Source organism: Lampris incognitus, chromosome 20, assembly GCF_029633865.1.
Source record: "Lampris incognitus isolate fLamInc1 chromosome 20, fLamInc1.hap2, whole genome shotgun sequence".
NCBI lineage: Eukaryota > Metazoa > Chordata > Actinopteri > Lampriformes > Lampridae > Lampris > Lampris incognitus.
The window spans coordinates 25,123,597-25,140,644 of NC_079230.1; the positions used below are offsets into that span (position 1 = coordinate 25,123,597).

General features: G+C 44.5%; 1 protein-coding gene across 1 annotated transcript in view; it reads right to left on the reverse strand.

The window, feature by feature from the left end:
- Positions 1 to 13,919, reverse strand: part of dthd1 (death domain containing 1) — a 40,634-nt gene extending 26,715 nt beyond the window's left edge. The window contains exons 1-7 of the mRNA XM_056300207.1: positions 13,757 to 13,919; positions 13,496 to 13,675; positions 12,845 to 13,367; positions 11,356 to 11,686; positions 10,232 to 10,411; positions 4,109 to 4,368; positions 2,918 to 3,067 (exon numbers count right to left, since the gene is read on the reverse strand). Of these exons, the coding sequence (XP_056156182.1) occupies positions 2,918 to 3,067; positions 4,109 to 4,368; positions 10,232 to 10,411; positions 11,356 to 11,686; positions 12,845 to 13,367; positions 13,496 to 13,675; positions 13,757 to 13,919 (1,787 nt within the window). The remainder of the gene's footprint in view (positions 1 to 2,917; positions 3,068 to 4,108; positions 4,369 to 10,231; positions 10,412 to 11,355; positions 11,687 to 12,844; positions 13,368 to 13,495; positions 13,676 to 13,756) is intronic.
- Between the last annotated feature and the right edge of the window lie 3,129 nt (positions 13,920 to 17,048).

The window sequence follows — 17,048 nt, forward strand, 5'->3', positions numbered from 1 at the left end:
GATATCAGTGAGGTAATTGAGTGGCTGGTGGGGAATTTTCTGGAGCCAGAGGACGAAGGTGGAGAACAAAAAGAATCTGAGACTCCTATCTCCAGCGGTGAGTTGAAAGCCATTGCAGACGCACTTTCAACTAAAATCTTGGCCCTTATTATGGCTGACGTGAGAGGCCAAGCACCTGCGACGCAAGCTGGGAGGTGCCTGTCAGATAGTACAATTTTACTGCACAAAGTGAGCGCCTCTGAGAGAGACTTAACGTTGACCCTACCATTGCGGAGGACACAGTTGAGTGCCTGGTTGGGCCAGGACTCGGACACAAAAATTACCATTGTAAGCCCCGTTAAGGCCCTAATCACGTCGTGTGCTGGAGCACGACATGATTTTGCCAAGTAGGATATGTTTCTGGATCAACGTTCCACATTGTGTTCCTGGACCGACATTGTGATGAACCAATCACATCTGACTGCCTGCTCTGTTTCATCCTTATCAGCGGGCCAACCCTTCAGGATAGTAGACTTCACGACTTGCAGCTGTCTGTTACTGTCTGTGTGTTGCTGTATCTGCAGCAGCCTTTTGTCTGTGACATTCAGATAGTCGGCCATATTTATGTGCTCAATTGCCAGCTGCTCGTCCACCATACTGCAAACTGTGTGCTCTGCATGCATAGAGCCAGGATGTGTTTTGGAAGTGACAGCCCTCTTTAATGTGTCACTCACAAAAATGTCCGGTCCTGGTTTGTAGATCACCCTCAGGTTGTATTTTGGAAGAGCCAATAACATGCTCTGCAAGCGGTAGGGAGCATTGAGGAGGGGCTTGCTGAAGATTGCTACAAGGGGCTTGTGATCTGTCTTCACTGTAATATTGTCTCGACTGTACAGATAATGATGGAAACGCTGGCAGGCAAATACTATGCTGAGACATTCCTTCTCTATCTGCACATAGTTTTGCTCTGTATGCATGAGTGCCCTCGACGCGAAAAATATGCTGTCCCTCCTGCATCAGACAGCAGCCCATGCCACGCTGGCTGTAGTCACTCTGTACTGTGACAGGTTTTGACACATCATAGTGTCGCAGCACAGGCGTCTGTGTCACAAGCTGTTTTATCTCCCTGACAGCTGCATCATGCTTCGGCAGCCAGTGCCAGACTGTGCCCTTGTCTGTGAGTCTCCTCAAAGGCTCGCGTACTTCTGAGAGCCGCGGAAGAAACTTAGCCAAGTACGTGATGAATTCGATGAGTCTCTGCTCACCCTTGACGTCGGATGGGGCTTGCATGTCCAAAACCGCTTTGACTTTCTCCGGGTCAGCTTTTAGATCTGCAGCCGACAGGATGTGGCCATGGAACCACACTTCAGACACTCTAAACTGAAGCTTCGTGACACTGAGCCGCAGTTTCACTTGTTGACAGTGGTCCAGAAGGGCTACCAGCTTGTCGTTCCTCACTGTCGCCACAACCAATGATGAGGATGTCATCAGCTATAGGCTCCACTCCCTCAAGCCCTTCCAATAGCTCATGCTGTTTCCTCTGGTAGACCTCTGGAGCTACTGACACACCAAACGGAAGTTTCAACCATCTCTTCCGGCCCCAGAGGGTCCCAAAGGTGGTCATGAGGCTTTGTTGCTCGTCACGCAACGTTTTCTTCGTCACCACTCAATTTGTTAAAATGTAGCTAAGCCTACTTGCTAACAAACTGACAGGAATTTAGGTTAACTTTCTCCTGCAGATCAAGCTAGCGAAATGACATACATATAAGCTACCACCCACGCATCAATTGCATACGTGTAAGGGATCTTGTGATTGGCAGTAGGCCTAGGAAAATGCATTTGCATGCATGCAGAGAACAGGTGTAGATATCGCAGACTTTGCGATGTTGTTATCGCATGTGTCCATGTCACGATTTCGATAGTTTGGCGATATATCGTCAGCCCTAGCTTGTAGCAAATGCCCTGGTACCTCATACTCCCGCAGTTCCCCCCACAGAGTTCCCCGGAGTACACAGTCGTAAGCCTTCTCCAAGTCCACAAAACACATGTAGACTGGCTGGTCAAACTCCCATGCCTCCCTCAGCACTTCCGCAAGGGTAAAGAGTTGGTCCGTTGTTCCAGTGTGCGGACATACTGGACAAACCAACGGCAGACCTGCAGCTTCCTCCCCACGGATCCTCCAGGACACCACTGCCAGGACTCACCAGTCCTCTCAGATCCTGATCCTGGGTCTGTCTCTACTGTCTGTGCTTCTGTTCTGGATGTTTCTACCTTACATTGCAGCATGTACTCTGACCTTTTTAGGGCTGAAACTTTGCCAATAATCTTACTGGATATTGCAGAGTTGCCTTGGCAGTGACGGTTTTCATTGGCCCATTTTTGTATTTGTACTCAGTGTGCCTCATTGGTCAATCGTTCGTATGTACAGATTTGTTCTTACACACCCGTGAATTTGTTAGCTCTGAAGTTTGTCTGACAGACAGCTCCAAAGCCTGATGGTAACGAGCAATCACCCAAGCTTGCAAAGACATCAGTGTTAGCCAGTTGGTGTCTAAATTCAGGGGTTACCCAGGTTCTACACTGGTCTGCGAGACAAACTTCAGGGTTAAAAAATCCTGTGTGTGTGTAAAAACACATTTATACATACAAACGATTGTTCTCTCATTTATGGATTGATTTGGATCTTTTGAGTGCTGTTGGGCGGTCTAGCAACAATGGCAGACACAATCCTACCATGAGATGGTAGGATTGTCATTAACATATGTCAGAAATTTAACTTGGTGTAATGCAGTATGATACACACCTAAGGACAACCTCTGAACACGGGGATTGTAAAAATTTGGACTATCGCATGCAAGGTGAAAAAAAAAGAATATCATCAATAAAGCTAAAAATTCTAAAACATGCACATTATGGTAATGGAAATTATCTTTCGAACCTTTCAAAGTTCTCCGTTAGCTCAAAGGACACCAGTCCATTTTGCAGGTTCCTCACAGTGACTTTCTCCAGGATGCCCCACTGTTTGTCTCTGTAGCCAAGGAGAACCAGCAGCTCGTTGGACTTCTCCCCAGCAGGCTTTATGGAGGCACTCGGCATCCTGATGTAGAGGATGAAAAACAAAAATCCATACTTAATAAAATATTTGCATTTCAATAAAATATTATGTATTTTAAGTATTAAGTACCAATCTGCTTTTTTTATGTGATCTTAACAAGTTAGATTGGATGAAACTCCTCACAGGGAGCTTTAAATACTGAAAGTTATAATACTTTGTGGTTAGATAAAGGAGAGATACCTTCAGAAATAGCGGCACACCCCTTTAAACTTTACAAGATATTGTAATATGGATGTCTTTGTGCGCGTCCTCTCCTACATCCAGTGTGGAAGTGCAAATGCAACCAGACACATCCACACCTTAAAGCTCCCCACAGCCATACATCTAGTCTCCTACAGGTAAGTACTTAACAGCAATTTGTGGATAAGTGCCTTGCTAAAAGGTATCTGAACTATAGTATTTTCAGCTACAGCAGTACTTTTTCAAATAATAACTGCACTGTCAAGACTTAATGTTTGTGTGGGTTTCCCTCCACAGTCTAAAGGCACCGGAGACTTCACATTGTCCAGAGTAGAGGGGATGATGTGTATATGTAGACCCTGTGATGGACTGACAACCCATTTAAGGTGTCTCCCTTCCTTCCTCATGATACCTGCTTGGAATAAGCTCAGGCCGCGGGGTATAGACAGTAAATGAATGTGTAATGGCCCTCCGACTCTGCCCTATTTTCTGCTGTTCATTTGGCTGAATCCAAATGTCCAAACTTCCCCACAGACATGCAGATTTAATGTGAGCACCATGGCTCAGATGGTCCAAGTCTACAATTCGTCAAGTCTGCAAGAGGCCTCATGTGGACCTTCATGTAGATTTCCAGAGTGTGCTTTGGGCGCAGACTTCTGCAAGACTTTGCTAGTGGGATAAAAGACACTAAGGAAAAAATGCCAAGAAAAGCAAGGCAGAAAAACAACCAAAGTTGGCCTTCCAGTGTAAGTGAGACACAAGTCATACAGCCTGTAGGTGCTTGTTTGCGGAAATAAAGCTCAAACAGGAAGGTGGCGGGCGTGTCCCATTCACCTTGCTCTATGCAGGGCAGGTTGATCCCATTGCTGAGCAGCACTGATGGGCCTGTTGGTGGAGTGTTCGGATTCGTCCACCCGTCTCGCGTTCCTCTTTACTGGGTCGGGAGGACATGGGAGGGTGAGGGTGAGGGGTCGGCGGAGGGGCTGGGAACAGGGGTGGATGAGGTAGAGAAGTGGGCTGGTGGAGACCACCAGCTGGTATGCATCGTTTCTGGACTTGAGGGCAGTCAGTAGGTTGGCATCCACAGGCTGGATCTGAAGTAGATGAGCAGATAACCATCAGATTTTCCCAGGTAGCTGCTGGGATATTACGGCGACAGCCAGTGGGAATTTTTAAGCAAACTTATATTTAACATTGTTTTCAATGAGTTTGGAAAGCTTTTATTCATACCACCATCTGCTTACATCTAATTTTGACATTGTCTCATTGTGTTATTACACATTTTGTACTGACTTTGTATTGTCTTATTTTTCACTTTTTTAAAACATTTTACTTATTGTGTGATTGTATCTGTTTTAACTGTTGTGCACTTGTATACTTTAAGCAATTGAACTACACTTTATATATGAAAGGTGACATACTGTCGTCGTCTTCTTCTTTCTCCTCTTCTTCTACTTCTTCTTTGAGGAAATGTCTTGTTTATAGACTTGTTTGTGTCATAAAAAAGTCCTGACATGTTGTAAACACAGAAATGGTGGTGTCTATTTGTGACATGAGATTAGCTAAATAGTTTGCTGAGATTTTTTTCTTGTTGGTGGACATTCAGACTCGCTTCTTCTATTACCAGAAACGTAAACGGAGGAAGTCGATGCAAATAGGAAACACGGCCGCTCATTTTTCTTCATCGCCACAAACATCCAAACTAAGGTCTGTGAATTCTTACAGTTCTTGTTTTCTGGCTACCTACTTCAGTTTGTGTTTTGCCATTTTGACACACTGTCTCTGTCTGTCGCTCTGTCTCTGTATCGCTGTCTCTTTCTCTCTCTCTCTCTCTCTCTCTCTCTCTCTCTCTCACCCTCGTCCTCACTTATCTTCTCATCAATATTTTATAAAATGAGTTTATATAAAGATTTTAAATATACAAAGCTTTGTCTGTCCTACCCAAAGTCAAATGAGTCAACATGTTGTATAATTTTTTTTGTTGGTTTTGTTTTTTTTGACTGCAAATCAAATCCTTAATGTAAGCCTATAAGACTTATATAAAGGGTGAAAAATAAACACGAGTAACATTGATGGTCAGGAATTTATGATCGGGACGGTTCAGAGATCGGGGTGATTGGCCAGGTACAACTGGGGAGAAAAAGGGGGGAAATTTAAAAAAAAAGTATTTATTGTCCAGGAAGTGGAAGTGACGTTCGAGGTCTAAAACCTCCCTGATTGGTAGAAAAGAAAACCAGCAGTACTGACAAAACCTGAGGACCTTATTGAGAACTGCTGACCTACTAAGCTTCTACTACTACTACTACTACTACTACTTTTGGCTGCTCCCGTTAGGGGTCGCCACAGTGAAGGGAGGACAGTGGATTGGTGAGGATGTAAGGAGTAGAGGTGATGAAGGCGTATGTATGAGTTTAGATACTTGGGGTCAACTGTACAAAGTAACGGGGGGCAGGCAGGGTGGTTTGGGGTGGAGTGGGTGGAGAAGAGTATCAGGAGTGATTTGCAACAGAGGGGTACCAGCAAGAGTTAAAGGGAAGGTTTACAAGATGGTTGTGAGACCAGCTATGTTATATGGTTTGGAGACAGTGGCAGTGACGAAAAGACAGGAGGTGGAGCTGGAGGTGGCAGAGTTGAAGATGCTAAGATTTGCATTTGGAGTGACAAAGAAAGGTAGGGTTAGGGACGATTATATTAGAGGGACAGCTCAGGTTGGACGGTTTGGAGACAAAGCAAGAGAGACAAGATTGAGATGGCTTGGACATGTGTGGAGGAGAGATGCTGGGTATATTGGGAGAAGGGTGCTGAATATGGAGCTGCCAGGGAAGAGGAAAAGAGGAAGGCCAAAGAGGAGGTTTATGGATGTGGTGAGAGAGAACATGCAGGTGGCTGGTGTGACAGAGGAAGATGCAGAGGACAGGAAAAGATGGGCATACCAAGTCAATAAATCACAAATGTATAAAGGAGCAAGATGATTTAAAGCCTTAAAAGTGAGCAGTAACATTTTAAAATCAATTCGAAATGTAACGGTGCCAGTGTAGAGAGGCAAGCACAGGAGTGATATGGCCATGCCTCCTTGTCCCTGTAATGAGCCGAGCAGCAGCATTCTGTACCAACTGCAGATGGTGGAGTGAGCCCTTGCTGATACCAGAATAAAGTGCATTACAGTAGTCGAGCCGAGAAAAGATAAAAGCATGTACAACTTTTTGCAAATCGGCAATTGATAAAAATGACCTAATTTTGGAGATTAGCTTGAGTTGGAAAAAGCATGACTGAACAACATGTTTAATTTGATTGTCAAAACTGAGGTTAGCATCAAATATTACCCCAAGATTCCTAGCAGCCTGTTTAAGATTACCTGACAGACCACCAAGATTAGTAGCAAATGGACTGATGTAATTTTCAAGACTGAACAGAATGACATCGGACTTACCATCATTAAATTTAAGAAAATTATTGGACATCCAGAATTTACTGTCAGTGAGGTAAGTTGTAAGATTTAATAGGCAATCGGATCTGTGGGTTTTAGTGGCACGTATAACTGAGTGTCGTCAGCATAAAAATGGGAGAGCACGTCGTGATTTTGAATGACCTGGCCAAGTGGCAGCATGTATATAGAGAAGAGAAGGGGGCCAAGAACTGAGCCTTAAGGGACACCACAACTCAACTGAGCCACTGAGGAGGTAGGGTTACCCAGAACAACAGAAAATGATCTGTTGGTGAGGTAAGAGCGTAATAAGTTAAGAGCCGAGCCATTGATGCCAACCCAAGTCTCTAACTGATGTAAGAGGATGTTGTGATCAACCGTGTCAAAGGCAGCGCTTAAGTCCAAAGTAACTAAAATCGAGCAGTTACCTCTGTCTGCATTCAGCAGTAGATCATTAGTGACCTTAACTAGAGCTGTCTCAGTACTATGAAGTGCTCTAAAACCAGACTTGAAACTATTAAAAACAGTATTGGTGTTCATAAAAGAAATCAACTGAGAAGAAATTACTCTCTTCAGAACCTTAGATAAAAAAGACAATTTGGAGATTGGCCTGTAGTTACTTTGGGACAGGGGGTCTAAATTAGGTTTCTTCAGCAATGGGTGAATGATGGCATGCTTAAAACTGTCTGGAAAGGAACCGGAGGCCAGAGAATTATTAAGAAATTGAAGAATAATGGGGCTGATAGAAGAAAATACCTCCTTCAGTAGCTTAGTGGGAATGATCTCTAGGATGCAGGAGGAGGAGCTCATATTGGAGACTGTAGTCTCCAACACTGAAAATGTAATTGGCTGAAATTGGGTGAAAGAGGCGGAATTAACATGGGGAATGGAATGAAAAGAGCCTGGCTGGATTTGGGACCTAATATTCTCCACCTTTTTTACAAAATGAGTGAGAACTTTTTCGGACAACTCAACATCAGGTTCAGAAAGAGAAGTGGAGGGACCATTAATGACAGAATCAATTACCCCGAAGAGAACTTTAGGATTGTGGTTGATTCTCAATATGAGTTCAGATGCGAGATCAGCGTACTGATCTCGCATCCTTAACTGCCTTCTGGTAAATCAACATTTGGTTTTTAAGGGTGTTATGTGTTAATTCGGACTTGCTGGCCTTCAATTGTTGCTCTGTATTTCTACAGTCTTCTAAGGGCATGGGTGTGATCATTCAGCCAGGGGAGGTTATTTAATTTTTGTTTCCTAGTTTTAAATGGTGCAATTTGGTCGAGGATGGATCGGCACTGATCATTGAATGAATTTAATAGTGCATCTGGATTGAGGGGGGATAAAGAGGGATTAAAGAATGATGAATTAAAAGCATCACAGAGTTTAACTGCAGAGCCACCGTTAAGAATGCGAGAGTGTGTTTTAGGATAATGACTAGGAGCAGTGAGCTGTAGTGGGACTTTGAAAATTATAGCTTTATGGTCAGATACAGGCATATCCACCAAATTGAGACATTCGAGCAATACTTATCTAGATTCTAATCAACCGCACGTCCTGATCCCCACATCATCCAACCTTCTCTCTCTCTCTCATTTTCTTCATTCATCAACCCCTCAAAGTACTCCTTCCACCTTCTCAGCACACTCTCCTCACTTGTCAGCACATTTCCATCTCTATCCTTGATCACCCTTACCTGCTACACATCCTTCCCAGCTCGGTCCCTCTGTCTAGCCAATCGGTTCAAATCCTTTTCTCCTTCCTTAGTGTCTAACCTCTCATACAACTCACCATACGCCTTTTCCTTTGCCTTTGCCACCTCTCTCTTCATTTTACACTGCATCTCCTTGTACTTCTGTCTACTTTCTTCATCTCTCTGCCTATCCCACTTCTTCTTTGCCAATATTTTCCTCTGAATACTTTTCTGTACTTCCTCATTCCACCACCAAGTCTCTTTGTCTTCCTTCCTCTGTCCTGATGACACACCAAGTACCTTCCTAGCTGTCCCCCTCTCTATTTCTGCAGTGGTTGTCCAGCCATCTGGTAACTTCACTACCACCCAGTGCCTGTTTTAACTCCTCCCTGAACTCCACACAACAGTCTTCCCTCTTCAACTTCCATCATTTGATCCTTGGCTCTGCCTTCACTCTCTTCCTCTTCTTGGTCTCCAAAGTCATCCTACATACCAGCATCTGATGCTACCTAGCTACATTCTACCCTGCCACCAGCTTGCAGTCTCCAATCCCTTTCAGAACGTGCCTTCAACATAAGATATATTCCACCTGTGTGCACTTCCCTCCAGTCTTATGTGTCACCCTGTGTTCCTCCCTCTTCTTGAAATATGTATTCACCACAGCCATTTCTCCTCCCATTTGCACCATGGTAGAAGAGTTTGAACCCACCTCCGATGCTCCTGGCCTTACTCCCCTTCCACCTGGTCTCTTGCACACAGTATACCTACCTTTATTCTTTTCATCATATCAGCCAGCTCTCTTCCTTTACCAGTCATAGTGCCAACATTCAAGGTTCCGACTCTCGCTTCCACACTCCTACCCTTCCTCCTCTCCTGCTGCCTCTGGACATGTCTTCCCCCTGCCCTTCTCCTTTGCCCAACAGTAACATAGTTTCCACCGGCACCCTGCTGGCCAACAGTACCGGTGGCGGTCGTTGGTAACCCGGGCCTCGACCGATCCGATATGGAAATCTGACTTACGATACGCATATTTGATTTGGCAAAGAGTTTACGCTGGATGCCCTTCCTGATGCAGCTCTCCCCATTTATCCAAGCTTGGGACCGGCACTAAGAATGCACTGGCTTGTGCATCCTCAGTGCTGACCTGCTAAGCTATTCCTTAAAAAGATAAATGGAAAGACAGAGTTCATCTTGTCCCTTTCTCGGATGTTCTGGAGACCTTTTTCTGTCGTTTTCAAATCTGCAAATCAAGGCGAGATTGAGATAAATTAACTTCGCCTACAGTTTGAGACACGGCTTTCGACATGTAGTGTAATGCACCAGGCTCAGTCAGACCTAGAAAATAAAAATAAAAAATTCCACATAATTTTATTTTGTGTGTATGTTACTCTGAAGTATTCCCATTACTGTGTTGTGTTCTCAAAAATATTTTGATTTTGAGATCAAGATTTTTCTAACAAGTACTGTTGCAATAAAATGTATTGCAGTATTAAAGAATAAAAAGGGAGTTATACACATAAATATGCTGCTTTAAACTTTTCAAAGCCATATTTGTAAAGAATTTATTACTCTAATGATTCGGGTGATTTTAGAGGCGGAAGTAAGACAAGTTGTAGTCATTAAATCAGACTAAATTATATTATTTGTCAGATGCATACCATGCATCATTTGCAACGTGACTATTGTACATTTGTGTTGTGATGTTGATTTTGAATTGAGCTAGCCCATCTATCAGACCACCTAAGATGACGCACATGATTTGAATTCAGCACACGGCGACTTGTGCAGCTGGTCGATCTGGTTAGTGAATCCATTAAGACGTATGTAAGTCATGTCTTACCACGGCCCGGGCCACCACGGGCGCAGTGAAGGATCCGGGAAGGTAGTCCAAACACACACGGGGGTCCATGGGGAGTTTAAGAGACAGACCGTTCCTGGGAACGGTGTAGTTTTCTGCCCGCAAGCAAGAGACCACGGCAAAGATGCCCAAGGAGTACACCCTCACCTCCGCAAATGAACCCTAACACACACACACATGCACACATAGACACAGAAACACACACACACATACATAATACACACAGATATGGGCTTTTAATCTGGACAACATTGCAGAGATGTGGAGCGAACAAAACGAAGGCGATCTCGAGAATAAACGTCACTTTATTTTAAAGAAGTGCTGGAGTTGTTGCTGATCGTGACAGTTTGCGTGAACATTCTCTCATGACACAATCATTTTCGATCAGTTAAACTCACATTACTGCGTTCCCCGATACCAACATGTATTTTACAAGATAAACCCATTTTTATTTATTTACTTATTCATGTTGTCTGTTTCCTTCTTTATCATTACCTTCTTTTAACTGTACACTTTGTATTTTCATTTTTGATTTTTCACACTTTTTCTCCCCAATTGCACTTGGCCAATTACCCTATTTTTCCAAGTCTTCCTGGTCGCTGCTCCACCCCCCTCTGCCAATCCGGGGAGGGCTGCAGACTACCACATGCCTCCTCCGATACATGTGGAGTCGCCAGCTGCTTCTTTTCATCTGAAAGTGGGGAATTTCACCAGGGGGACTTAGTGCATGGGAGGACCACGCTATTCCCCCCAGTTCCCCCTCTCCCCTGAACAGGCATCCCGACCGACCAGAGGAGGCGCTAGTGCAGTGACCAGGACACCAAGCTGGAGGTAACACGGGGACTCGAACCGGCGATCCCCGTGTTGGTAGGCAATGGAATAGACCGCTACGCTACCCGGACACCCCCAACTGTACACTTTTACTCTTTGTGAAGTACATTGCATTTCAATGTGCAAAATTTGCCATATAAAGTTTAATTGATTGATTGAGATTGATTGAATTTGATGAATAGCTTTGGTTCACCGTTACCATTAGAGTTGATCACAGTCACATATATAAATAACCTATTAGCTTATGTATATCACTCTGTGATAGATCTCTTTACCCTCTGCCCTCCATAGGTGCCCTCTGTTGATACAGGGGTGATGTAGTTCACCCTCCGCTCCCTGTCCACCACCTTCACCACTACATCCCTGTAATTGCCGCGGTAACGGGCCAGGAAGGGCACGATGACGGTCACTGGGAACTGAAGGCGGGTTCCATCTTGAACTTTGATCCTGATCACTCTGCTGACTAGCTCCTCTGAGCCAGTCACCACCATGGAGCTCAGGGCGTCGGCCACCTCACAGGTCATGACCTTCACCGTGGCTGCCGGAGCCGTGACGAAGCACACACCGTGTATGTCGAACCGCCCCTCCTTCTGCTGACCTGTGAGCCTGAGGGACATACAGCAATATGATAGGACACAGTTATACTTAATGGGCAAACTTGCATTTATCCAGAGGGATAACAAGTGTTATCCCTCTGGATAAGTGCAGTATATACGTGTGTGTGTGTGTGTGTGTGTGTGTGTGTGTGTGTGTGTGTGTATATATATATATATGTATGTGTGTGTGTCTATACATAGACACAATGTGCTAGAAAATAGTGTTATTGAGGTACACACAATTATCTAGATGCACAAAAACCGATATTATAGATATACGTACAAATAAACAAGTGTTATCTACAGTAGATACACAAACAACATGGACCATACTAGTTACTTGTCTTACTATTACTATTATTACTATTACTAGTATTATTTGTAGCATTATCAATATTACTGTTATTGTCTTCTTTCGTTGTAGTAGTAGCAGTATACTATTATTAGTACTTGTATTATTGTTGTTCTTATTTTTTTATTATTACCGTCACAATTTTGTTGCTGATGATTTGAGATTTCTGTCGTTATCTTCCTTGCAGAAAGCTGATGTTGACGGTCCTGCTGTGCATTCTGGCTGTTTTGTTGTTTTTTTTTGTTGTCTTTGAACAGATTTGGGCACTGACCCGACAGTGAGCCGTATGAAGCGTCAGCTCTAGCGGGTCTCGGGGATCGAAACAAACGCACCTTGTTCAGGCGATTTGTTTCCGTATGGGTGAACAGGAGGAATGAGATGAAGGAATCAAGTCATGTCTTCAAGCTTTAGCGGACGAAGAGGAGGCTCTGTACCGAGGAGGCATGCGCATGTTCCACCGTGTTATAAATCCATCTGAGGTAATAACTATGGGCGACTTCTGGTCTTTATAGCCAGAGTTTAAGAACTGGTTGCTGAAGTTATCAACATTTTACTTTCCACAATCATGGAACTTTAATATAAATACATTTATCATCAACATGTTAATTATAAATGATAATAGTTTATGTATCATATAATAAATATCAATATATCAGTTGTATGATGTGTATTATCCTCACTGCAAAATGAGGTGGGAGTGGAGGAGACGTATTATCGATAACTGCTATGGAGATGTTACTGAGTTCCCTTTGAGCAGCATTTTTCTGAAAAGTATCAAGAACAATTAAAGGTGTTAATATATTTATTTTAACATACCCAACTGTAATCCATTCAGAATTCTTCTCGTCTTTGACTTCATCATCTTCTAACTGTTTGCCCTTTTCTGTCTCCTTTGCAAAATCTGTCAGGGTCTCTGGCGATGTACGCCTGGTATCCCTGGTATTGGTCTTTTGACCTTTGACCCCAACATCACTGCAGTCAGGACCGCCTGATATGGAAGTGGATGTTCTCTCAGTTTCCACTGACACGCGAGTGTCTGTGGGCTTTGTATGCTTTATAGTGTCTCCATCATCAGCACCCTGGGTATGTCCACAGTCACATCCGCCAGGGCTGTGGACGGGGTCACCCTGAAGTACCAACATCTCGCCTTGTTTCGTGTTCGGTGACGTGTCTGCATCCACGGTTGAGGCCTCGCTTGCACACAGCGTGATGACTTCCGCACCCAACTTGGTAATGATGGTGTTCAGTCTGTCCATAATGTCTTCTATGTCATCTGCAACGCTCTGAAGAGTGTTGCCGAAGGGGTCTGCACAAAACCCAACTTTAGATTCTGAATTATCTGAACGAAAACAGATAAGTAGAGAATTGACTAATGTAAAAAATGAAATGATAATTAGAGATAAAGCTGTAACATGTTTACCTTGTTTCAAATTAAATTCAAAGTTGAGAGGGAAATGCAGCACTTACGCTCTCTTGTCACATCTCTTGTTGTAGGTGGACATTGCTCATCATTGCCATCTGGTGGTGGAAGACCAAACATGCAGGCAGCTGCTCTCAGCGCCTCTCTCCAGGTTGTCACTCTTTCTAAATGACAAACACTCATCTCCCTCATCACTCCCACAACTTTCTGTTTTACCTCCCTGTCTGCTTCAGCGCCCTTTAACCCTTCCCTCATCCCCTCGTTCTCCTTCCCATGGCGTGGTGGGATTACAATCCTCTCCTCCGTACCAACCTCCTCTCGCCCTCCTACGCTCACGGTCAGTTCCTGTCCCGTCTCTCCTTTCCCATCCCTGGACCGTCGTATAGCTGTAATTCTCTGAATAGTGTCGACCAGCAGAGCGAGAAGGTCGTCCTCTGTTCTTCTGACGTGCTGGTACCCGGTGTCCTCCATCGTTGTGTTCAGGTAAAGACCTTCGGCAATGCTGAGCTCTTGTTTTGTTTCAACTTTTGGTTTAACCCTTCTGCACATAAGACAAATAGTGATAGTCTGTCCACCTTCTGAGCAAACGGGTGACAGTGAGGGGTAAAAACTAAAAAGGAAAGTGTGTTCTCTTCCACACTTGCAGACCTAAAGTTGCAGCCCCCCCGCCCCCTGGCTTGTCCGCTGTGTCCTTGGTACTTTGTGCAACAGTGAATGGCTATCTATGCTTTACAGGAGGCAATCCTCCATAAAGCTGCCAGCAGTAAAACGGGTTGCCAGGGGGGCTCCTGGAGGCGTGGCAGCCAGGGACAAAAAGAGGGGCCCGTTTAGAGCCAAGGGACTCAAAGGAAGACATAGTGCTCAAGTCCTGCAAAATCCTCATCCCTCTCTTCTTAAATGTCTCTTCTTGCACTGTCACTCACTTTCACCGCTTTTTACACCGGCGGTACAAAAGTGGATGGCTCTAGACAGCTCCCCGGACTCCTGTTAATCATCGGAAATTAAAAACTGGCTTTTTTGCTCCATGACTCATTATCCTGTCATGAATCACTGACCGGTGTTCTCATTGTAAATGATGAAAATCACATTTTTTATTTATTTCTTTGTTTTTTTTGGCAGACTACCTCTGGAACAAGGTTTTATTGGAAAATACCTCAACCTCTCAGATACGGATGAGTACTCGCCCATATTACACAACCTAGTTTCGGTTTGAGTCATGAGGCGTTTGAATCAAATAAATGCCAGAAAACAGCAACATTTGTCGAGAGAGAAATATGTCCATGTGGAGAAGATGTAATCCAACACCAGTTTGGTCCAATATTTCCTCACATTTTCCTTTCATAATTTGGGATTACTTCCAAGTTAAGCCTGAGTACAGGAAGAGCAAAATGTTTTGATCATATTTACGAAATTATTCATGTACATCGAGTGTTTTCATTTTTAGCCTGTTGGGATATTACAAGTACATTTGTCTACTGGGAGTAAACGTTACTACTCAACTAACCGCAGAACGCTGTCGCCATCATGTGGCTAAAGATGGGTATGACGATTACAACATGATGAATAGCTGCAGTTAGGGGAGAGCTAAGAAAACCCCTCGTCTGAATGATAATGTGATCTAAATATGGTCTAATGTCGCTTACAAAATATCAAAAATATCAAAGGAAAACGTGTCTGAAATGATAGAAAACCCTTGTAGGAAGAAACTGAGATACATTTTGATGGCAGAGATGCCAAACTATCTATTTCAGCGTTCACATCGTCATGTTTCTGAACACGGTGGCCCAGCGGTTAGCATTGTTGCCTCACAGCAAGAAGGCCCTGGGTTCGAACCCCAGGTCGTCACGGCTCCTTCCTGTGTGGAGTGTGCATGCTCTCCCCGTGTCTGCGGTGGGTTTCCTCCCGGTGCTCCGGTTTCCTCCCACCATCAAAAAGACATGCGTGTTAGGGTTAATGCTCCTGCCTGTGCCGCTGAGCAAGGCGATGGAAAGAAGAACTGGGGTTGCTCCCCGGGTGCTGCAGCTGCCCACAGCTCCCAGTGTGTGCACAGAGGATGGCTTAGATGCAGAGGATGAATTTCGTTGTATGTATGTACAGCGACAATAAAGCGTCTTCATCATCATATGTGGCTCAGTTCACCTACAGCTGCCGGGCCTCATTGTGCTGTTGCAGGATTGTTCAGCCATCACTTTAGTTTGTTCTCACCCGTCCTCCGGACACAAGACATTCAGATATCATTGAATGTGCTGTAAACGGCTTACCAGTGCAAATTCATGTAAATTGAGTATATGTGACCGATAAAACCTGCAACCCCCCCCGGTATTCTTCTGCATTGTTGTCATGTTTGCCACATGTGATACCAGATGTCACTTCTGAAATATTACCCCTAAAATCCCCCATTTGCCCCCACAGGAATGCCGAGACATGCTCAATGCACCAAATACGTTGGGACAATATAAATAACACAAAGAAGTGAAACCCAGCGGAGGAGGTGATAAAATGCGTTGCGATCGTCTCCCCCTGTGACTCACTCCTTTTAAATGTGCGCCGCCGCATTCCTGCGCGTGTGGAAAACACAGCCCGGGGCCTCGGGATCAAGCCGGGACATGAATGTGTTCCTTAGTGAAGGCAAATACTCTTTACCTGGCGCTTTCCGCACCGCAAACGTCCATTTCACAAGAAAACGGGACCGGAGACATTTCTGTGCTCGACACCGTTTCCTCTTTTTTTGCTCCAGCCTCAAACCGAAGCTCCAGTCTCACCCACCTGGGTGGGTTGTTATGGATCTGGATCAATCTGGATCCCCGTTTGCTACCAACGAACTTTTTTCTAATATGGTTAATGTTTCCAGAAAACGCCACCGTGAATATGTGGGCTGTCTTCGGAAATGATGGACATAGTACACCCCACCATGATGCAATCACAACAACAACAACAACAACGACGACGATGATGATGATGATGATGATGATGATGATGATGACAGAAAACAAGGGAACGGGCTTCTTTGTGACTCTCTTAACCCGTCTGATGTCACCCCGTCTGTTCCCACGCGTGGAGGATGTAAGCGGTTGTTTTCGCATTGGTGTGGTTTCCTCCTGACGATGGTTTCGAACCCCTTTGAAAAACTGAAACCCGGTGAGCCGATGGTGCCATTATTCTGCAGTAGCTCTGCTCAGACCGCTTAAAAGCCGGGGTGACTCCTGGCGACGCGACACTTTTCCTGCACAGCCTGCAACTCCAGCGGACTCTGCGTTAGAAACGGACGACTTGACTCAAACACAAGTGGACTGAGAAGACACAATGCGGAGGCCGCTTACAGGGCCAGCACACAACTCTGCAGACGGGCTGCTTTGTGAGACCGTGTGTTACTCACATGTGTTTCCCCTGACTGAGTCACAGGTTGCAATGAACAGTAAAACACAACATGCACACAACACCACACAAAAACACTAGTATAAAAAAACTACAACACACAGACACAACAACACACTATATCACAATACAACACAATCACACAATAATGCACTACACGTCACAATAACACACTAAAACACACAATAAAACACTACACCACACAATAGCACACTACAACAGACT